Source organism: Colletes latitarsis, chromosome 1 (genome assembly GCF_051014445.1).
Source record: "Colletes latitarsis isolate SP2378_abdomen chromosome 1, iyColLati1, whole genome shotgun sequence".
NCBI classification, from domain to species: domain Eukaryota; kingdom Metazoa; phylum Arthropoda; class Insecta; order Hymenoptera; family Colletidae; genus Colletes; species Colletes latitarsis.
Window position 1 is genome coordinate 40,940,687 of NC_135134.1, and position 24,979 is coordinate 40,965,665.

General features: G+C 32.1%; 1 protein-coding gene across 5 annotated transcripts in view; it reads left to right on the forward strand.

The window, feature by feature from the left end:
- LOC143345127 (neural-cadherin) overlaps positions 1–24,979 on the forward strand; it is a 354,511-nt gene that overhangs the window by 93,515 nt on the left and 236,017 nt on the right. For all 5 annotated transcript variants that reach the window (XM_076772006.1, XM_076771962.1, XM_076771979.1 and 2 more), the window contains one exon: positions 5,709–5,898. In XM_076772006.1, the coding sequence (XP_076628121.1) occupies positions 5,709–5,898 (190 nt within the window). The remainder of the gene's footprint in view (positions 1–5,708; positions 5,899–24,979) is intronic.

The window sequence follows — 24,979 nt, forward strand, 5'->3', positions numbered from 1 at the left end:
ACGAATGTTTATCCGTTTATCACAAAACTCGCCACGAATTTATGGAACGACCTAATAATTTGAATGTTTGATATTAATCCTCATATTCTGGGTATTATAGAAGTTCAAGTAATGTTATGGTTTACTGACCTATGTACAAAAATTGTAATAATATTGTTTTAGAGGAATCACGTGGCTGAATATTTTTATACATAGCTACAGCCGTACGTCGGGGAGTAGAGAAAATTATTTGAAATAAATAACGAAAGATATAGTAAACTTTGGAATTTTTATGGATGAATTGCTCTTAATTTGCTTTCGGAGGGCGCATAACGAATTTAGGGAGCTCGAAACATATTGCTACGAATGCTTTACGATTAAACTCTCGATTGGAATCGACACGAACGGCGCTAGTGCTGTTCAGCTTCGCCTAATAACTATCATAGTTGCGTTCGGTTAAACGGATATATTATTCCGAGCGAACTTTGTTAATTTCGCGCAGTGAAATTGTGTTTGTCGAAGTCGCGGTCGTGATGGAAACACCGTGTAACTTTCTTGCGCCGTGTAACACCGTCACGCCGTAAAATACTACAATTAAATTTAATCGCGCCCGCCTCGCTGCAGCATAATTTTAAACGTCGTACAGTGTCATTTTAAATAACCAGTCGCGCGTGAACGTTAACGACACTTTCCGTAAACGAATATTTATTCACCGTCGTTGTCTGTTTAATGCGGGCATCCAGCGGTATTAAAAATAATGCTTCTCTTATTACTTTCGCGTTTGAATCGTTAAAAAAAATTTCTCTTACTTGTATTTAGTGTTTGTTATATCGTCTTGGAGTTTAAGTTTCACAAGGTTCGTATAAATATGCTTATTATGCGTGTTTGTACGTATTATCATCAATTAATCTTGTGAAATATAACAATTTAAAGATAAAGTTTTAGATCTGATTAAAATTATTATATATATATAAACAAAATATATTCATCCATTAATGTATATAATATTTTTATTATAATAAATAAATTAATATTATTTTATTTCTTTTTCAATTAATATAATTTAAAATTTAGAAACATCATTTTTAGAGTCTCTTTTAGAGTTTAATGATTCACGGTTTTCAGTAACCCAATTACACGAGATGTTTATTGTTATTAATTACTATTGATGTGCTTGACGAGGTCTTGTAACACCATTTAACGTTAGATTAAAGATGCATGATAAGTTTGAAATGATCATTATACATTTAACGCGTTCAGAATGTAAGAGAAGCGACTAGACATCTTTAAATTTTCTCGACAGTTTCGCCTCGTCCTTCGACAGATCGTTCCACGTCGTCGCTAAGATCCTTAACGCGAAAACTTATACCGAGTACGAACGAAATAGGGTCGACAGGCCTAAAGAACGTTCGTTACTCGAGGCGTAGAACATTTTAATGAACCTTCCCGCCATCTTTGATATATTTCGGTCGAGGTTCGAGCCGTGCAAATGTCGCCCACGTCACGCGTTTTAATCTACGCGATTTAATTCGCAAACTTATTGCTTTCGTAATCAGTTCGTGATTTAACGCCAAACCTACCGGCACTTCATGTATATCCATTCCTACCATCATCGGTCAAATGACTTTCTTTTTCCCTTTTACGAGACAACGTACTTCTAATTTTTCCATTACATGTATAGAAAATTGCGTTTTGATGTTTATTCGTAAGATATCCTTCTCTTTAATGTTAAAAAATTTTTTAATTTTCATCGAATAGATGAAAAGAGAAAACAACTATTTAAGAAAAAGTGCTGGCTAATAATTACGTAAACATCCTGTATTTAAATTAATTTTCAATTAAATAAACAATTTATGGTCCAGTTTTATCGTACACTAGTCGTACGATCAGTAGGAATTACTGAAACTTCTTTGGGTATGTAGAGTCAAAGTAAATGTTAAAATAAACATAGAAGACAGCATAAATAATAATAGTTGATATGCTCATCGGATAGGGGATGAAATGCCCTTTAAAATGAGCGTTTGTACGAGTCGATAGCTTCATTAGTTCCGGAGATATAGCGATTTTAGTTTCGCGTCGATGCGGTGATTTCGGCTAGTTTCGGAGATAGGGTTTGTTTACGTTTCGTCGTTGCGTTCGCGCGAGTTCATTCATCTCGCGCGCGTAGACAGTAGTGCGTAGTAAATTCTTGGAAATACTACGCCGGAACTGGGTCACGACAGTCACGTACGCGAGGTAGGTCAGCGCCACGCACGTGCGACAAGGAGGTCCGACTCCGCTAGACGAAGACAGAGATAATCGAATTAAAAAAATTACCTTTTACATAAATTGCGATATCTCCGAAACGGCAAGTCCGATCGACAAGAACCAAAAGCCATTTGAAAGAGGAAGCTTTGCCGCTTCTAACAATGCCTCAATAATTAATAAAACACTAATAGTTTCGGAATTGTACGCGTCTAAACTTTCAGTATTTTTAACGCGCGTTAATAGCATTTTCTAAGGTGAAGAGCGGAATTTTAAAAATTACCTTTTACATAAATTGCGATATCTCGAAAACGAAAAGTCCGATCGACAAAAACCAAAACCCACTTTAAAGGAGAGGCTTTGCCGCTTCTAATAATGCTTCAATAATTAATAAAACACTAGTAGTTTCGGAACTGCACGCGTCTAAACATTCAGTATTTTTAATGCTCGTTAATAGCATTTTCTAAGGTGAAGAGCGGAATTTTAAAAATTACCTTTTACATAAATTGCGATATCTCGAAAACGGAAAGTCCGATCGACAAAAACCAAAAACCATTTTAAAGGGGAGGCTTTGCCGCTTCTAACAATGCCTCAATAATTAATAAAACACTAGTAGTTTTGGAACTGCACGGGTCTGAACTTTTAGTATTTTTAATACGCATTGTTAGACTATTCTAGGACAGTGGAAACTGAAAATTCTTTCCTTTCGTGTTTGCTATACATATATTTCCTACTTACGTCGGGAGCTACCCAGAATTTGATACCAAATTTTGTCCAGTTCAAATATAAATCATTCAACCGGTCAGATTACATATTTTTCTCAGAAAACAAACAATAAGAATAGAAGTGAATATTGTAAAATTCATTGTACGCATACTATAGGAAAAGTCGTGAAGTTATTATTATTTTATTCGATTCTGTAGTATTTTTTGGTATTATTCGTATGATACTAAATTTTATGGTTATTTACTAATACTAAATAGGTAATATTGCCAATGAATAATAAGTAAATGATTTATCAAATTGGTTACCTATATTGTTCGTCGAAAGTGACACGATAAATTATTAATAAAGAGAGATAAGGAAGAATTTTCAAGCTACATACGAAACGAAGAACATTTCTGTGTAAGTTTCATATTAAATAGAAACAATATTAAGCGTAAATTTAAATATTGTTACTTCGTTACACACTTGTTATCTGTATTTCGAATTAGTTCTCGTTGATTGCTAACGTTCCAGTAGTTGGACTGTAATTCATAATCGTGCAGTAATCGATTAATCAATCGATTTCCGGTTTAAAGTTTTCATCGCCCCCGTCTGTTGGAAATTCGATCGTTAATGTCATCATCTATGTTCATAATTACTACTCAATAGCATGTATTATTAATAGAGTACTCCCTTTTAATTAATTTAATTGATGTTGCCATCGATATTATCATTATCATCATTCCATCAAATAACGTCGAATTTAATTTCGAATATACTCTCGATACGTCGTATGTTCGCTGCACTTTTAACAGATTTCTTTTTTTGCAATTTCTATATTTAAATTTTTCTCCATTTTTTTTTTCTACGGTTCCAATCCTTTTGTGTCCTGTTTCCAGTGCATTTCGATGGATTTTCATTTGTACAAAAATTACACGCAATCGATGGAAAGCAACGCGTGTTTTCTTTTTCTTCAGTTTTAAAAGAGCCCCTCGAATGCAGATAGTTACTTTTTGTTCCGATTAAAACGTATATGACAGGAGGAAAAATGCATAATATTTATATTATAAATATTTTTATAAAATATTTTTAATGGGCGCAAAATATTTTTTTTATTTCGAACTTATTGCTTCAGAAGCCTCAGTTTAATGGAAATTCGAAGATGTATTACGGTTATTAATGCTCTCTCGTTTATGCGAAAAATCCTATCGAGTTCCGGATTAACGATGCACTCTTTCGCGAGTATTTTATTTTTTGTTATAGTTTACGTTCTATTTTTCAATTTTTTAAATCCCTTTCTTTACTCAACTCTCATTATAACTTATTGCTTCTTTTGCTTGCTTACTATTTCAAAAGAGGTCAGTTTATAATACCTTTTTTTCGAACGAGCAAATATTTATTCTTTTCAAAAATTTTAGTAATAGATTCTTTTTATCAAATCCACTTCCTTGTCACTGATTATAAGTTATTAAAATATAAAGCAGATACTATCATACTACCATTAATACTTAGAAATACTAACACAAGTAGATAACTTTTCTGAATTTTTTAAATTAATTTTCTCACACGAAAATATTCTATTTCGATACATTTCTTTTCAGAAATGGTTGAAAAAAATTCACAAATATATCGATCTATTTGATTTTTATTAACTTTTGAACTATGAATAGGAGATTCACAACTGTTGAATGGAATCATAAAATGAACAAAAAGATTAAATGTTCGAAACGAGTCAACCTTACAAATAAATTGCTATATATTGGTTTTATTCTTCGTCCATTGTTCGAATAAAATTTTACCCATTTCCGGTACGAAACGTATTAAAGGAAGAGAGAAGGATCAGTCGAAAGAATTGCGAATTGTATCGAGTTGGACGTTTTAGTTAGTCTTCGTGAAGCTCAGGCCATTAAGCAAAGATTAATCGATTCTGTCCATACTCCCATCTTCTTATTATCTCTGGCGAATAAATGTCTGACTATCTATTTATCTTTCTAAATACCTAATGAAGGTTTTTATAATACCTATAAAAGGCGAAGGAAGAGAAGTATAACAAATGGTAGTCCGTAAATTAGAACAACTTGATTACCATTATCCTCTGTTTCTCACTCCCTCACGTCTTCCTAAATCAACAAAATTATTCCTGATTTATTTTCTTATTCGAGTATTTCATATTTCTAAATTTCTATTACACATTTAAAATGCTATTTTTTACTTTTAGTCTTAAAGGGTATTCTACTCTGGTATTTCTAGGGATTTTTTTATAAAAGAAGTATAATTTTCTTAATTTCAGCATTTTGCGTACATATTTATTTATCCTTTACGAATGTCCATAATTTTTTTCAAGTGAAAATAATGAAAATTGAATGAATTATATTTGAAATTAAAAAATAATTGGAATCGTGTCAGTCAAGTAGAATAATTTCTTTTAAAAAGTAATCTTACGATTATTTTCACTTGAAAAAAATTGTGAACATTCGTAAAGCATAAATAAATATCTATGCAAAATGTCGAAGTGAAGGAACTTATACTATATTGCAAAAAAATTTCTAAAAAGACCAAAAATAATCCAGATTAAAATACCCCTTTAATTAAGAAAAAAAATGAAGGTATATAGAAAAGGTACAAAAACGCAATTCCTTTAACAAAATGAACTCTTCTCTTTATTTCTCTCTATCAGTAAATTAAATTTGAATATTTATCGTCCGTTTGCTTTTAACAATGATCGAGTTTGGATTATTTAAGAGCACGTGACATCACAGTGTGCTCGATTTCTGTTTCAGGTGACTTATTATGTCGTGAACAGTGATAGGAACGAGGGAAAAGATTACTTCGAAATCAAGAGAGAAACCGGTGAGATCTTTACGAAAGTGATGTTCGATCGTGAAAAGCAAGGAGCGTACGCACTGGAGGTGGAGGCCAGGGACGGAGCACCGTCAGCGCGGCCCAACAGCAAAGGACAACCGAATTCAGGTACGTGGGATCATCGAGTCTTCTTTGAACGTATTCAACCTGACCATGTTCGACGTATTCGGGTTCAGAATATCGGACAGTTGTTCGAAATTGAATCTCCTCGGGAAGGTTCGGGATTGGGGACTCGGGTCGAGAAGTGCAATCGCGTTTCCTCGTGGAAAAATTGGAACGTAGAGAGGCGCTGTCGTTCCTCCAATCGCGTTCGTACGCTGATTTAGGGACAATAGATTCGCTACTTTCTCTCCGTGAGTAGAAAAATAGAAACACGCTCGGAGTGAAAACGAACGCGACGATCGCGAACAAGAGAGAAGAATGCAAAGAGATAGGAAATGGAATTTTAAATATTGTTTCGTCTTCCAACTACGCTGGGGTTTTTGGATCAATATTATATCGATTTCTAGAATTCAATATTTCACTATCAGAAATGGTACAATAGCGTCTGGTATGAATAAATTTAATCGAATTGTTTTTTTTTTTATTAAGAGCAATTTTAATTTCTTTTGAGATTATTTTATGTTGTATGCACTAACGTGTTACGAGAAAAGGTATTTAGGGACTTGTTCATGGTCCATAGAATTTTTTTAAAGCTTCAAAATAAAATAGAATTCAATAAAATAAACGTGATAAGAAAAAGAAAATGCAATGTGACTTTTAAAGAATTTTAAGACTCCTAAGAAGGTTAAATAAAATCAGGATGAAACATGGAGTCATTATAAATGATATAATGTCACAACTTTTCAGAGATCTATGATTGATATTGTGTAATTTCATATTTGCTTTGATCTAGAAAATCTAAGTTAATTAAACATATACAGGGTGTTCGGCCACTGCTGGGAGATTCTACAGGCCAAAATAAGACGAAAATCAAGAATATCAATTTCTTGACTAAGGCTTTGTTGAAAAGTTATAAAAAATTAAATTACAAATTTAAAATCTTTCTAAAAAAATTATTTTTGATTGCAGGGGTCAATTACAATTATTTTTGGTCAATAGACATACCCCCGAAATTCTGCGCATTTTCGAGAAAAAAATTCATTATTAAAGATATAATGTCTGACCATAACTGTCTGTTACCCTGAAAATTGAAAACTTTCAAATCGTTCTAAAAAAATTATTTTCAGTTAGAGGGGTCAATTACAATAAATTTTGGTGAACAGCCATACTCCCGAAATCCTACGCACTTTCGAGAAAAAAATTCAGAAGGTGAACAAATTGCCGTTCTACAGGCGGAACTTTGAACGTTAATAACTTTTTAACGAAACCTCAATCAACAAATTGGTATTCTTGATTTTCGTCTTATTTTGTCGTCTAGAATTTCCCATTAAAATTTTTCCCAGGGTCGAACATCCCATATAGAGTAATGTAGTGACCAGATGCTTAAGAAGCTCTTCAAAATGGTACATTAATTTCATTTTGGGGGACAAATTATATTTTGATAATGCAAGTTTGCATTGCTATCTCAGCACCTTCATTCTAACACTGCTAAAGTCACAATTCTAGAGAAAGCAGTTAGTACCCTACTTACTTTGAAACTGCCTGACAATGGGATTACATGGAAATGTCTTAAATTGAATGGGCAGTTACCTTGTTACCTTTGTGGCTGTTCGCAAGTTGTTCCGGTCAAAGATACCTTCTACAGAATAATTAATGCATCATCTGGTGTACCGCGAGGTTCTCATTTAGGTTCCTTATCATTCATAGTGTTCACGAACTATGTTTCTATGATATTCATCAGAAACTTGCTATTATTTTTTGGTGATTAAAAATACTTAAAAAATAACATACATTTCTGACTCACTAAATCTATTATTCCATCAAATTGGAACAATTATGAAACATTAAGGTTCTAAGAAATAATTCTTCAAATATTTATTCCAAGTTTATAGTTTCCAAAAATATTTATTCAGTTTGATGAGAACTATTCAAATAACAAAAGAATAATACTACCCTTCGTTTAAAAAATTTCATGACAGACTTTCTCCTCTTATTAGTCACCTAAAAAGAATTTGATGCAAATGAAACAATCAGTCTTGATCGTTTAATTAAAAACAGGAAAGTGAAATTGATATCTTCATTCGTTTTTGTGAAAATAGTTTTGAACACTGGATCACATATATTCTTGTAAAGTAAATCTAACAATAAAACGAAATAACATATTTTTTTAAATGACGTTTAAAGATGCAAATACAACTAAGATCAGTAACAACTATATAAATACAATTAGTGGGTGGATATACTTCTTATAATATGATTCAGAATTTGTATTTCATTTAGAGAATTAGAAATTCATTATTTTCCGGTGTTAATATCAATTAAAATTAATATTTTTCGTATATGTGTCTCATGGCACCATTTATATTACCGGTGTTTTATTATTTTTGGAATGTCTGAGTCCCTGTATCTCCCCTTGGGAGTCAAGCATTTCATGCTGTTAGACACGGTTGACAACTTAAGATAGATAGTGCAGTTTCCATGTCTGTTCAACTAGTCGGAAATGTTTCTATCCGACATATTTTTCGCTTTTCCTCAACTACGGAAGCAATTTTTTCTAAAACTCGGTACGTGGCATGGTCGCGATTCTATGAAAGCAAAAATAGGTATTGCGAAAAATGTCACGACATACACTTCCGTCCATAACTCAGTGGACACTCGGTAAACACGGAATAAGAACGAATTGACATCATGAAATGATATTAAAACTTTTTAATTTTTACATCGTACAGAAAACTGAAATCATATCCTATATAGAGCTCGATGCAATTTTTTAATAAAGTTTCGCTTGTTTATTTTATTAACTAAATATTGCATCATCGGTGGTGATTCAAGAGTTTTAGGTTAAAGTATCATTGTCAGGCTACAGACGACTTAAGAATTTTATCAAATTGGCAAATGGTTTATACTCTTTTCCCCATTAATATAAAAGTTCGTTTGGAAATTATCGATAGAATTAATTGACATTCAGTGGATTAATATAATTTATTTATTTGAATTAACTATGGAACTATAATCTCACAACAGTTGGTGAGAGAGGCGACACGATTGTCTCTAGCATCTGACGATTTTTTTATTTGTTTCCTAATCGTTATTTTCCCTCTTAATTAATACAAGTCTCTATAGTAAAGTATCATTTGTTTTTCTTTACCATAAAATATCATCGTGTTCCCTTACAGAGATCATTTAAATAACCAACGAATTGTAATAATAAATAATAATTTAAAATAAGCAACTGACAAAATGTGGTAATAGAATCGCCTCAAAATAGTATCCATATCGCAATTTACATTTCCAAAGCAGGATGAAGCTCTGGACTCAACCAGTGATTTATAGAGGGTAGTGTACATTGGTCGACCATGAATATTAATTTTCTAATTGGCCATTGCGATACAATCGAACATTTATGCAGCTAGAAGATGGAGAGCATTTCCCAGTAGTCTAACGAAATTCAAAATTATTCGTGTAAATACTCGTTTGTTGGAAATAATCATTACGAAACATTATAGTCTATATTTAGAATATTTATTTTCGCTTCTAACATTTGTAATTCAAGTCATTCTCTGTAGCAATCGATAATATGTATCTAATGATAATAACAAAAAATTCTTAGAGATAATTAAAATACATAAAGAGTCACGAAATATTTAAATATTAACTGGGAGATTCTAGAGGCGAAAATAACACGAAAATCAAGAATACCAATTTGTTGATAGAGACTTCGTTAAGAAGTTATTAACGTTTAAAGTTCCGCGCGTATTGAATTTTTTTCTCGAAAGTACGTAAGATTTCGAGGGTATGTGTATACACCAGAAATTATTGCAATTGACCCCCGCAACCGAAAATAATTTTTCCAGAACGATTTGAATTTTTTTTTCACTGAAAATTTTAAGGGGAATAGGTGTACGCCTGGTCAGTCATTATATTTTCGATAAGGAATTTTTTTCTCGAAAGTGGATAGGATTTCGGGGTTACGTGTATTCACCAAAAATGATTGCAATTGACCCTTGCAACCGAAAATAATTTTTCCAGAACGATTTGATTTTTTTTTTCATCGAAAATTTTAAGGAGAATAGATGCACGCCTGGTCAGACATTATATTTTCGGTAAGGAATTTTTTTCTCGAAAGTAGGTAGGATTTTGGGGTTATGTGTATTGACCAAAAATGATTGTAATTGACCCCCGCGACGAAAAATAATTTTTTCAGAATGATTTAAAATTTCTTAATAACTTTTTAATGAAGCCTCAGTCAAGAAATTGATGTTCTTGATTTTCGTCTTATTTTGGCCGAACACCCTGTATATACAATTCTTTGATCATAAGTATGGTGTGAAAATTAAGTCTGCAAATGATTTTTATGATATTTATTTTAAAATATATTTTATAAAACAAAAAAAAAATAGTAGTTTCTTAGTCGATTTTTTTATTGTCTTATATTTTATATTAATTCAGAACATTCTCCACTTCCATTTTAGAGTCATCTTCAATAATATAGGGCTATCTAAATTAATTTAGATTAAAATATTTGGATTTAATTTAAATAAAGAAACTAATGTTGATAGAAAGAAAATCTAATAATACATTTTTGGAATACACAAGAAGCTTCAACTTACTATTGACGCGAAGCAACGAACATTTACATGATCATATAATAATCTGTTAAGAAAATTTTGGAATGAATTCTGGATATAATAATTTGTTGAGCGAAACCTCCTTATAAGTTTACGATAGAGCGTATTTTGCATTTGAAAACGTCATATAAGCTAATTTATTCTACGAAACTCTAGCCTCTATAGTTTCGATATAGCAAAGAGAGTCGAACCTTTGACGATGTTGCCGAAAATATAGTTTTTAATAAAACCAGTGATCGATGGGAGACTCGATTGGATTATTTCTTCTCACATAAATTTTATAACTATCGAAAAAATATTTAGCTGTTCAATCTTGTCGATTAGTTACATATTTTACATGCCAGATTTACGTTCACCTTTTTTCTTCTCTTTAGTACCGCCATCTGCTTCTGACATTTATCTACTCCTCGAATTTTATTCAATTTATTCTCCAAGAAATCTTTCAAGTTTTTACTCTTTCTGCCACGCGTGTTTTATTGATTGACTCTTTGACAAATGTAACTGTTCCAATTTCTGTGAAAGGAGACTTCGGATTTCTTTTTAGTCCTTGTAGAACGTAACTCGGACGAATCATGAAAATATTTAACTCTCTGCAGCCAGTATTTCATGGCGATTTCTTTTATTTGCTTTTCTGCCAGTGTCCGCGTATTCAGTTGACTCGTAAACGAAAACGAAAAAGTGTAGTTTCATTCGAAACTCAAACTTTGACATAGGAAAAAAAAGATATCTTCGTCAACAAACATCATTGTTTTGAAGTAGTTCGACTTTATGGTCTCTCAAATTTTTGGAACGCTGACAAATCGAAATATACGAGATTTTCTTTCGAAATTATTATATATATATACATATATATCTTATTTTAAAAGGACATAAATATAAACTGCATGATAACTTCGTAATAATTTTATTTTTGAAAATAAAACATTACTGCCCAATGAACATTGCACTTTCGACTTCTCTGCTGTACGTTCGAGTTCGATGTTAAGCGAAACGAGTCCATCGATATCCGATTCTTCCCGGAAACTTGAACATTTTTCCTCTTTCCGTCGCACATGTTTTATTGGTTGACAGCCTGATGGATGTAACTTTTCCAATTTCCACGAAAAGAATCTTTGGATTATCTTTTTATCAAAGTTATTGAATCTGACGTGGAAATGCACGCGTAAATATATTTGAATTTTCTAAATTGAAAATTTTTTAAAAATCAACAAATAAGGAACTCTCGGAAATCTTTCGGAAATATAAGTGAATTTGTTTACTCGAAGAAGTGAAGATTGCAAAAAAAAAATTACTGAATAATTCTCTCAAAAGAATTTCATTTAAAAAAAAATCGACAAATAAATAACTCCTGGAATCTTTTGGAAATACAGGGTGTTCGACTACCCTTGGGAAAAATTTTAATGGAAGATTTTAGAGGCCAAAATAAGACGAAAATCAAGAATATTAATTTGTTGATGTAGGCTTCGTTAAAAAGTTATTAACGTTTAAATTTCCGCCCGGACTGAATTTTTTTCTAGAAAGTGAGTAGGATTTCAGAGTATGTCTATTCACCAAAAGTGGTTGTATTTGACCTCAGAACCTAGAAATAATATTTTTAGAACGATTCGAAATTTTTTTTTTTCGCCGAGAAATTTAGGCACCTACCCCCTGTCGATTTTTCTTACAAATTCGTTTCCAATTTTTAATAATTTTGTTTGACGTTCTATAGAAAAGTTGTCTAATACTTTTTTGTAGATACCCCTAAGCTCTGCTTCAGAAAAAAGTTTCATTAAAATATATTCACTATTGTAAGAGATATTACTGTTTGAAAATGGGACCAATTTTATGGGGTTTTTCTCATTTTGCGGGGTCAAAGTCAACTTTTCGAATATTTTTGGAATTTCTATGTATTCTCCATCAAAATACGCGTAGTTTGCTTTTTTAAACATTAAAATCGTCCAATTCGTTCAGGAGTTATGACGTTTTAAAGATACGCTTGAAATTTTGGAGTGACATTTCTGACCTCACATTAGATTTTCAGTAAGGAATTTTTTTCTCGAAAATGGTTAGGATTTCGAGGGTATGTCTACTGACCAAATATGATTGTAATTGGCCCCTGCAACTGAAAATAATTTTTTCAGAACGATATGAAACTTTTCAATTTTGTCGAAAAATTTGCCCACCTTTCTGAATTTTTTTCGCGAAAGTGGGTCGGATTTCGGGGGTATGTCTATTGACCAAAAATGATTATAATTGACCCCAGCAACTAAAAATAATTTTTTCAAAACGATTTGAAACACATAAAATTTCAGGGGAATCATTCATTCATGGTCAGACATTATATTTTCTATGAGGAATTTTTTTCTTGAAAGTGCGTAGGATTTCGGGGTATGTCTATTCACCACAAATGCTTGTAATTGACCCGTGTAAATAAATATAATTTTTTTAGTATGATTTGAAATTTTTTAATTTAACTTATTAATAACTTTTTAATGAAGCCTCAGTCGAGAAATTGATATTCTTGATTTTCGTCTCATTTTGGCCTCCAGAATCTCCCATTAAAAGTTTTCCCAGGGGTAGCCAAACACCCTGTATAAGTGAATCTTTTTCCTTGAAGAAGAGAATTAAGACTGGTAAAAAAAATTACTGAATAATTCTGCCAAAAGAATTTTATTTAAAAAGAATCAACAAATGAGGAACTCCTGGAATCTTTTGGAAATATATGTGTATCTTTTTCCTCGAGGAAGTGAACTAAAACTGCTAAAAAAAATTACTGAATAATTCTCCTAAAAGAATTTTATTTAAAAAAAATCGACAAATGAGGAACTCTTGGAATCCTTTAGAAATATACGTGAATTTGTTTCCTCGAAGAGGAAAACTAAGGCTGCTAAAAAAACTCACTGAATAATCCTTTCAAAAGAATTTTATTTAAAAAAAATCAAGAAATAAAAAACCACTTAGAATCTTTCGGAAATATAACTGAATTTACTTCCTCGAAGAAGTGAATTAAGATTGTTAAATAAAAATTACTGAATAATTCTCTCATAAAAGTTTTATTTAAAAAATATCAGTATTTTAAAATTAATTGTTCTTTGTTAGATGCGAAGAAGGAACATTTATTCAATTTTGGCCTCTATCGATCGATTAATTTTATTTGTCAGTTTAGTATGATTACCTGCTCCAAACATTGCCACACGTTTCTGCAATCAGCGATCTTTTAGCGAGCAAGCGAAACCAAATCGGTCCGTGCTGTTGCAAATAAACGACGCAGTTTCCTCGGACCGTTTTAGAATTCCGTTCTCGGTTGCAAAATTTATCGGTTCGCCGCGATGCAGTATTCAATTCCTTCGGTGACTTTTCCCTGGGCGAATACGTTTATCGATTGGGCGTGTATTGTGGATCCGATTGTACGCCATTTTGCGTCGAATCAATCCGTGTAATTTAGTTGCATATCAGTGCAGGTCAATTATAATAATTAGAACTACACCGAACAGAAACTGTGTGCAACTTTCGAGTAAATGGAATTCGTGAAATATAATGGAACGGAAGTTGACGTAATTAGTGTACGAAAGTACAGAAGCACGGCACACCGGGTAGAATGAAGTTTAACGAAACGGTGGTAGAAATTGGTGAAAACATAAGGAAACTTGAAATTAAATAATAATGGAGACAACGACTCAGAAATTTCGACACATTCTGTCATGTGATAGTAATTTATGGGTAAAATTTCTCAAAAAAGAGATTATTTTATTTGTGGGTGTAGAATAATAAATTGTACAATCGTAAGGTACATCTTGAAAACATTTACAAATAATTATTTGACATGGATGTCCCTCTCAAAACATTTTGTTAATTACATTTATAACTCGAAGTAGAATCTCGTGTAATAGAAATTTAAAATTTAATAGTTGAAGTTGAAACTGAAACATTATTAATATTGGTTATATACTGTTCTAGAATATTATAATTTTGGAATTTCTTGAGTGACTTTCAATTAGATTGTAAAAGGCAAGACTACGTTTAGAATTTCATAAATTGTCATGGAAAGTAATTCAAATTCTGCAGTAATTTTAAGAAAACTGCTAATAATTGAAGTACTTTCTTCAATAAAATAAATTTAGAGTGTTCGTTAATATTACTTTCATAGGTTCTCAAAAATAAACATGGCGTTCTTTGAATTAATAAAAAAATTGTATCTTTCATAGTAGTACTAAATTGGTAATAACAAATTTTATCTTGATCACATCCACAATTTTACAGTCTCTTGCTTATTTATTTAAATATTAACTAATATTTTAATCGAGATAGGAATACTTTGATATCAAATATTATTTCCTGTTAAGTATATTTGTCACAGAAAATATCATAGAAAAAGTTATTCCACCGTCGATGTTTGAATCGATTCGAGAAACTTCATCAAATCTCAAAGAACTCTGGAAGTAACAAAAAATCTCATCTGAAATCGTATTTAATGACAGCTAAGTCGACCGAAATCGACACTCGAAAGGTGGAAATATACGAGAGATGCACCTGAAAGTAGAAAATAATTCTGCTGAATTATTTCTCAATATATTTTATTTTCTTTGAAGCAGAATCATTCTTTTCATTGAAAACCCTTCGTCCCTCAATTTACACATCTTTGTTCAGTTAGAAATTTTCATAGAAATCTGTCATATTTAAGTTTGAAACATTTTAAATTTTATTTTATTTGATCCATAAATAAATTCCTTTGATCATTTTTTATATAAAGGTGTCAAAGCAAAGAGTTTAAAAAATAAATATTTAATAAGATACTTTAAGGATACTCAATATTAATAGCAATGCTTAATTTAAAGAAATATTTTAACAGTTCATCGTTGCATAAAAATAATTTCTTTAAACTTCTTTTCGAACACTGTATATATTCAAACAATTGATATATCAAATGAATAAAAGAGGATTAAAAAAATAATAATCAGAAACTTTCACAAAATATATATTACAAACTATCGATTACAATTTCTGTACTATTTCGAAATTTTCACTAGTAAAATAAAAATTTGGATAACAGAGTGAGACACTTTACAATAAAGAAACAATTTTATCGGATAAAACGAATAAATTGTTACACGTTGGTGTTATTTATATTTCATCTCAGAACGATTTGAAATTTTTTTTTTCGTCGAAAAATTTAAGCATCCCCTGTCGATTTTTCTTAAAAATTCGTTTCTCATTTTTAATAATTTCGTTTGTCGCCCGACAAAAAAGTTGTTTAATACGTTTTTGTAGGTACCCCTGAGCTCTGCTTCAGAAAAAAGTTTCATTGAAATATATTCACTATTGTAAGAGTTATGGCTGTTTGAAAATTGGACCAATTTTATGGGGGTTTTCTCATTTTGCGGGATTAAGGAATAATTTTTCGAATATTTTTGGTATGTCTACATATTCTTTAGTAAATTACGCGTTATTTGCCGTTTGAAACATTAAAATCCTCCAATCCGTTCAGAAGTTATGACGATTTAAAGATACGCACGAAATTTCAGAGTGACATTTCCGGTTTGAAATTATATTTTTGGAAACGAATTTTTTTCTCGTAAATGGTTAAGATTTCGAGGGTGTGTCTATTGACCAAAAATGATTGTAATTAACCCCGGCAACTAAAAATAATTTTTCCAGAACGATGTGAAATTTTTTAATTTTGTCGAAAAATTTGCCCACCTTCCTGAATTTTTTTCTCGAAAGTGGGTAGGATTTCAGAGGTATATGTATTCACCAAAAATGATTATAATTAGCGCCTGCAATCGAAAATAATTTTTTCAGAACGATTTGAAACACATAAAATTTCAGGGGAATCATTCATTCATAATCAGACATTAATTTAAATTTTATTTAATTGATGGTGAAAAGTACTAAGATCTTGTTTCATAAATAAATTCCTTTCATCATTTTTTATATAAAGGTGTCAAAGCAAAGTGTTTAAAAAATAAATATTTAATGAGATACTTCAAGGATATTCAATGTTAATAGCAATGCTTAATTTAAAGAAATATTTTCTATATTACATTAAACTTCTTTTCGAGCATTGTATCTATTCAAACAATTCATATATCAAATGAATAAAAGAGGATTAAAAAAATAATAATCAGAAACTTTGACAAAATATTTGTTACAAACTATACATTATAATTTCTGTACTATTTCGAAGTTTTCACTAGTAAAATAAAAATTTGGATAACAGAGTGAGACATTTTACAATAAATAAACAATTTTATCGAATAAAACGAATAAATTGTTACACGTTGGTGTTATTTATATTTCATCTCCGGTCACAGCTAACGCGTTAAATAATAATTAAATGCCATTGTTAAATATTTATACGGTTGCCCCAGCCGTTTAGCAGGGCGATATTAATTTTAGTAAAATTGGCGTTATGAGAGATTGCGGTGCGCGTAAACGTCACGTCCCGTGTATTAGCGTTAAATTATCTTCGAAAATATTAAGCTTCGTTTACAGTGTCGGTGACAAGTCTACTTTGGGGTTTATCTCGCTTGTCGCGAAACAATGCTTTGATATCGCCGATCGATCGGTACGTCGTTTGTATAATGCAAAAACTGATTACAATTGTCGACGATGCCTTTGCACAGGGGACGCGCGACAATAAATTCCGTGATGATTGCTCCATTATTGGCTTTTCTGCGAGCAGATTTTCCTCGTCGGGACACGTGATTGGCCTCCCAGCGAAACAGCGAAATTTATAACGCGTAATATATTTCGTTAGCATATTTGACGCGTGTATCTACATTATATTACGTGCAACTAAATTTCGGATAATGGGCCGTTTTTCACGCCGGACGTTAAATTTGTCCGGTTAGCTGATTAGCTCCAACGCGAACATTTCGCCATATCGGGAGCTCTGTTTACCGTAAAGTGGTACAAACGTGTCCGCAAATTATTAGAATCTCTTTGCTACGAGGCTGGTCTCAGAAGTACCCGACCTAATGAAAAAAACGCAAGAAATTTGGGAACAGATATCTTTATTTTTCGACATAATCTCCTTTTAGCTAGGTACACTTTTCCCTGTTTATAGTGAGAACCATCGAGCTCCACAGACTCCACCTCTTCATTATTGGAAAATCTTTTACCACCGAGCCATTTTTTCAAGTTTGAAAAGAGAAAATAATCCGAGGGGGCTAAATCTGGCGAATTAATCTTAGTTTTGTTTGTAGAACACACTGACCACGCTGAAGTGTCTACGGAAAAATGCGGAACACACTGTATAATAAGAAAATTATAATTTAACGTATCAACAAATTTTAAAGACTTAATAAAATTTCCTGGAGTTACGTAAAACCTGGAAACTGTCTATCGACTCGTAAGATCCAATCCCATTGAGTGTACGTCGGGACACTACGAATGAATCTGATATTTTCCGTAGCTATGGAACTTCCTAGTCTTTAAAAGTTGACAATATTGAAGTCTTGATAACTTACCGAAGTTTCCAAAACTGCCGGAACTTTATGAATCGCGCGAGGAATGAATATTGGCAAATTCTATGAATATTAAACGAACGTGAATAGCGCTTTATGAAAAATTGCAGGGAACTACCGGTTGAAGTGGACAGTAATTAATTTATAAATTAATATCGGGAAAAATTTGTTGTGATGTAAATAGGAAATATATAGCCAAGATGAAAGTAGAGAATTTTCAGTTTCCATTGTCTTAGAATAGTCTAACGACGCTTATTAAAAATAGACAAACTTTATCTGCGTGCAGTTCCGAAACTACTAGTGTTTTATTCATAATTTAACCACTGTTAGAAGTGGCAAAGCTTGCCCTTTGAAATGGTTTTTCGTTTATGTCGATTCGACTTTCCTTTTTGGAGATATTGTAATTTAAACGAAAGAGCAATTTTTTAAATTGCACTCTCCGCCTTAGAATAGTCTAACAATGCGTATTAAAAATACTTAAACTTTACATACGTACAATTCCGAAACTAGTAGTGTTTTCTCCATAATTGAACCACTGTTAGAAGTGGCAAAGCTTCCCCTTTCGAAATGGTTTTTGGTTTCTATCGATACGACTTTCCGTTTTGGAGATATCATAATTTATATGAAGTGTAAGTAGGTCAATGACCTTGCGACGTAAAGAATGAAAAGTAAACAAACGCTTCGAACCCTCATATCTCCGGAACTAATTACGCTATCGACTTGAAACAAATTTCATTTTGAAGGGTTTTTCATCCCCTATTTTACTATCATAACAACTGTTTTAATTTATGCTGCCTTCAATGTTTATTTTCATATTTACTTTGACACTATGCTCTCAAAGAAGTTTCAACAATTCTTATTGATTATACGACTGGTCTGTGATAAAATTGGATTATAAATTGTTTATTCAATTGAATATTAAATTTGTATATATAGTACATAATTTAAGAGAAAAATTTGTTTTCTTTTGGGTATGCTAGTTCCCAATTTTCTAGAAACAAAGTTTCGTGTTCGCGGACAATTTGAGGGGTTTGCTGTGGCAGTAAACGTGTTAAACAATCGAGGAAATTTCGTAAAATGGGCATTAGATGCTCAACGAGCGTTAAGTCGAGGTTTACCCTAAAGCACAGCCTTAAATAGAGTCGTCTTGCGTGAAAACCGCAAAGTGATATGGGCAGACGTGCGTTTCGGTAAGTTTAATCGAGAGCAAGATTTGAATGCAGATAGCAGAACAGATTAGCCGTATTTATTGGAATACCACTGGAAGTGGATAGTCCGGTCGCGTTGCATTATGAAGAGAGAAATGCGGTTAGGTTTGGGCTGATGGTATTTCTATTGCTTCCTGCGTCTCACGAAGGGATTCGTAGATGCTTAATTAATTAACAAATACCGTAATGCGTTCAATCCACGTTTTGTTAACTTCGCTGTGTTGGTCTTTCGAACACGGATTTACGAGTAATTTTCGTTGGAAATACCAGAAAAGTGCAATTTGCTTAATCTCTTCGTTTAAACAAATTCGTTTAGATAATTAATCGTTTTTGAAAAAATAGTATATAAAAATTGTAGGAAATAGTGTTATAGAAGTCTCATAAGTTTCTTCAAAATGCGTTTTTAAGATATTTTGATTTTAACTTCTAATCTAGAATACTGTAAATTTAATTTATATTATATATTATCTTACACTAGTTAAAATTGCATCCATAATACGGTATACGATATTATTTTAATTGCCTCTCCGCAATGTTTGTATTAGGTCGCCCTGTAATTTGTTAATCAGATAATATTTTGAAGGTTTAATCGATAATATTAAATTCCTAATAATAATAATACTATTATCGACTAAGTTTTAGCTTATATTTAGTTTATATTCACTAACTGAATTCAACGTTGAGATGGAACGAATAAACAAAATCTCTATAGAGTAATAATCATGAAAAATGTATTTTACATGCATTTCAATAATAACGAGAATTTTCAATGTACGTGTGGTAGGTTTTGTAATTAATTTTGACATCCATCGACATGATTAATAATATATGTATGAATATATACATCAGTGGTTGTTGTCATTCGCTAATATTAGTTTCCACTGAACTGATATCTGCTTCCGTTTGAAATCACGAATATCATTTTGATAGATTCGACTCTTGAAACAAGAATTGCGCTTAGCGTGATCGTTAATTATTCGTTTTCGCGTAGAAGACGATATGCAAGGAAATTTAAAGCCGCGCGGGAGAAAGTTTAATTAAAATGTAACGAGAAACGTCGATGCATAGATTGTGTTTTGCGGTTAGACCTAGATATCATTTAACTTTTTTTCGTACGAGTCACGGACACGTGACGCTGTAGTTTACCGTAAAATTGTGCGAGAGATATGATAAACTGCCCGAGTTAATCCATTCGCTGTCGCTGTGCCATAAATTCGACGCTGGACAAAAAATGGTAATGTGCGACTGAGTCTGTGCAAGCATTTCTTGGTTATTGACGAAACGAACGAAGCGAAAAAAGCTGAGTGAAAAGGGACAGGCAGCAACGACAGGACACGGAAAGAATTTTTTTTAATTAATTGATAAGTTGAAAACATTAAACAATAGTATTGTTTTATTTTAATATATCGAATGATACGTTGGTATAGAAGTTACATAGTCACTTTGTTTTGTAATTTATTTATTTTTAAAGATACAGAATAAATGTAATTTACATTATTGTACATATATAGGGTGATCCTTTTAAATCGACCCACTCGAGTATCTTTGAAATTGTTGATGGTAACAGAAAATGGTTTTAATTGCATAAATTAATGGAAGTTTTGATTTTTAAATAATCTTGAAAGAGTTCAAGAAATAAAAAATACAAAAAATAAATAAAAAATTGAATTAAAAAATTTCAAATCATTCTGAAAAAAATACACTTGGTTGCGGGACCAATTACAACCATTTTTGGTCAATATACATACCCCCGAACTCCTACCCAGTTTCGAGAAAAAAATTCAAGACGGTGTGAAATTTTTCGACAAAATTAGACAATTTTAAATCGTTTTGAAAAAATTATTTTCGGTTGCAGGGGTCAATTATAACCACTTTTGGTCAATACACATACCTCCGAAATCCTACCCAGTTTCGAGAAAAAAATTAGTTACCGAAAATAGAATGTCTGATCATGAATGAATGATTCCCCTGAAATTTCATGTGTTTCAAATCGTTCTGGAAAAATTATTTTTAATTGCGGGGGTCGATTACAATCACTTTTGGTGAACAGACATACCTCCGAAATCCTACGAATTTTCGAGAAAAAAATTCAGAAAGGTGCCTAAATTTTTCGACGAAAAAAATAAATTACAAATCGTTCTGGAAAAATTATTTTTAGTTGCGGGGGTCAATAAGAATCATTTTTGGTGAACAGACATACCCCCGAAATCCTACGTGCTTTCGAGAAAAAAATTCTTTATCGAAAGTATACTCTGTGGCCGGAAATATTTCTATAATTTTTTAACGAAGCCTCCATCAACAAATTGATATTCTTGATTTTCGTCCTATTTTGGCCTCGAGAATCTTCCATTAAAATTTTCCCCAGGGTTGGCCGAACATCCTGTATAGAAAATTCTTTGTATTTTTTAACCGAATAACAAAAGGGTCTGATCTTCGAAAGAACTATCGAACAATTTGAATAAAAATCGACCGCGTATACATATGTAATAATTGTATTACGGAAGACACGGAAATAATAATAATTTTAGCGTCGAATACGAGGGAAGAAATTGGGACAGTGAAATTGAATGCAGGCGGTATCGTTTAAGCCCGGCGTGTTCGAATTTTCGTCGAAATGCTATGAGAACGCGCTTAAAGCAAATTATATTTCGTTCTGGCCAGAGTTGAACAAAATGAAAGTATGACCGTTTCAGTGCGATTTTGCGCATTTCGAGAATGATTCGTTAACAATGCAATTTAAATTAAGCGAACCCGGACGTTTCAGGGGCTCTAGGACTATCGTGAATAATTTAACGAGAACAGGCGGCATCGATCAACGCGCGTTCGCTCATCTTGTGAAATTTCGAATATAAATTAACGATTCTCTGTTTGGTCGTTCGAAACTGTTAGCACGTTGTCGCGATTGTAAAGTCATTTATCGCGTCGATATGAAAACACGTAAAGACACTTTGATTAAATGAAGCGTATAATCGACACGCTGCGTAACCATTGTAAGTAAAATATAATTAAATGTAATTCAAATGGACATAAAGTAATAGGGAGAATGTGTATCCAATTTGCCATTGTTAAAGCATGAGCAACATGTTAAATAATTCGAACGCAAACCAAAGTTAAATTTGCAAGTGAAACGAAATTTCATATTTGTACGACAATGGAATATTTTCCATGAAAACTCACGAAATGTGGAAAGGGAACAAACGCTGTCGTTGTGGCTGGTTCTATATTATTCGACATTTTTGTGGCTCTTTAATTAACTAGAAGTCCCTGTCTTTAATTGTACTCTGACATCTGGATTTTTTATTTTCTTTATTTCAACATAGTTTCAAACTCCAATGGATATTATTCTGTGACGTAATTTACAGTAGTGTTTACATTATATTAAATATTATATATAATTATATCATTGTCCTTCGTTCGTACAGTAATGATTCTTAAAATGAATTGCAGGAATGATTCGTAAATTGAAGCTTACAAACTCTAGAAAGATATTCTTAAAAATATGCTATTTATCGCGTTAAATTATTTAATAATTTAATGATATAATAGTATATTATGAATATGTATCATCAGATGTGTTAAATTCTGACTAAATTAAAATAAATAATTAGAATAGAGTTGTTTGAATGTTGTATAAATTTATACTAATACTGTGTGTAAACATTTGCTGGCGTCGAAATAATTAGAAATATAATTTTCAAAATTTTTTGAATCCAGAAATAAATATTATATATAATAACAGAAATAACGAACAAACTTTCAATATATATAAAATTAATTATTGCAGTATTAATTTCTCGGTTTGCATTGAATTTATATTTTTAAGTGTATATTTATTTCTTGTTTTATTTATCTGTTTTACCTCGTTTTACAACGAATTCAAGTAATAAATAAAATGTGAAGTAAATGTACAATTAAAAATATAATTCAATATAAATCGAAAAAATAATACTGCAATAATTAATCTTATAAATATAACTCTAAAATATTCAGTTACAAATAATGGTGTCACTGCTCGAAAAATGAACGTGCCAGTCTCGGAACGATGTTCATTTTACGAATTATTGGTTTATAATCTCTCGTTTTCGAGATAATTGAATTTAAAAAATTGTCGACAGTTTCTGAAATGTCTGAGAAAGCAACAGGAAAATATAGGCGATTTTCCCATCGTGTCGACCTCGGAACGATGTTCATTTTACGAATTATTGGTTTATAATCTCTCGGTTTCGAGATAAGTGAATTTAAAAAAATTGTCGACAGTTTCTGAAACATCTGAGCGAGTAATAAGCAAATGTAGGCGATTCTCCCATTGTGCCAACCCTGAAACAGGGTTCATTTTACGAATCTTCGGTGTATAATCTCTCGTTTTCGAGATGATTGAATTTAAAAAAATTGTCGACAGTTTCTGAAACATCTGAGCGAGTAATAAGTAAATGTAGGCGATTCCCCCATCGTGCCAACCCCGGAATGGTGTTCATTTTACGAATCATTGGTGTATAATCTCTCGTTTTCGAGATGATTGAATTTAAAAAAATTGTCGACAGTTTCTGAAACATCTGAGAGAGTAATAGGCAAATGTAAGCGATTCTCTCGTGATTTTCAACCGCGTTAATTAAATCCGTCCTCGTTAAACGCGTAACATTGGTAACATCTTCCGACGCGCAGAATTCTAATCATATCAGTGCGATATCGGTTTCATGTAAATGGAGGTGGAAAGTTTTAAGGCACGCGACAGTTGAAGACGGTTGTCGGGAATTGCGGTTAAGTGGAAGTCTCTCGTAGGACAAGTGTTAAATTCCAATTATGTTAAATCGTGCCTTGTAGCCGCGCGTAGAACAGGAATACGGTTACGTTGCTGGTAAGCCGCGTTAACGATACAGAGAAGCATCGTAAAATTTGCACATTCCCTGTTTCGGACTTGATTAGAACCACTCGCAGCGTTCACGTAAATTGTCGTCTGTAATTAATTACGTTGGACCAGCGATAATTAAACGGTAAGATTGTCGTTCCTCGTCGAGGCGAAGTTGTGTTTCTTTTCCGAGGACAATTGGAAAATTAGGAGGGTCTCTGGTTCTTGGTGGGTCGAGTACAGGGCACTCCTGTTCTAAACTTGCCGAGCAAACTGCACTGTCGAAACTGCTAATGAGCAAGGAGGTTTCAAGAATAGTTATTTTTAAGAGCACAAGTTAAAATGGAATCGCCTGTACTTACAGCACTGGACAAAAGTATAAGACACTTCGTGTACTTTTATATTTTGTATATGTAACGGAATTATATGTGCATTATATTAATTATATACAATGTCAAGAATGAGTATACAGAATTTTAAGTTCGAAGGGCATACGATTAGAAAATGTTACCATTCTGTAGATTATTTAGGATATAACTGTACATTTCCTTCTTTTAGAGATAAAAATATACAAGGGGTCTTATATTTTTGTTCACTACTGTACATGCACACGATATCGATCATCGTTCATCCAACTGTAAAATAGAAACTTTTTTATCCGAACAACCAATGCTATTCGTGTGAAAGGAGATATACGAGATATACATTTTACAGGTGACGTTCCTGACATCTTATCTTCTCTTGATATTACAGGCTGGTCTACTTTAAAAATACATCAAAATTACTTCAATCATTTTTTTTTCTGTAAATTAGAAGCAAACAGACACAATTTAGTTTTATTTACAATTATTTAGATACATACGAAACAGAATAGCGTTAGATCAAAATTGATTCAACAAACTTTGAGTCAATCAAAAATAAACAAATATACAAAAATTTTTAAAATGTTTAATTAGGTTT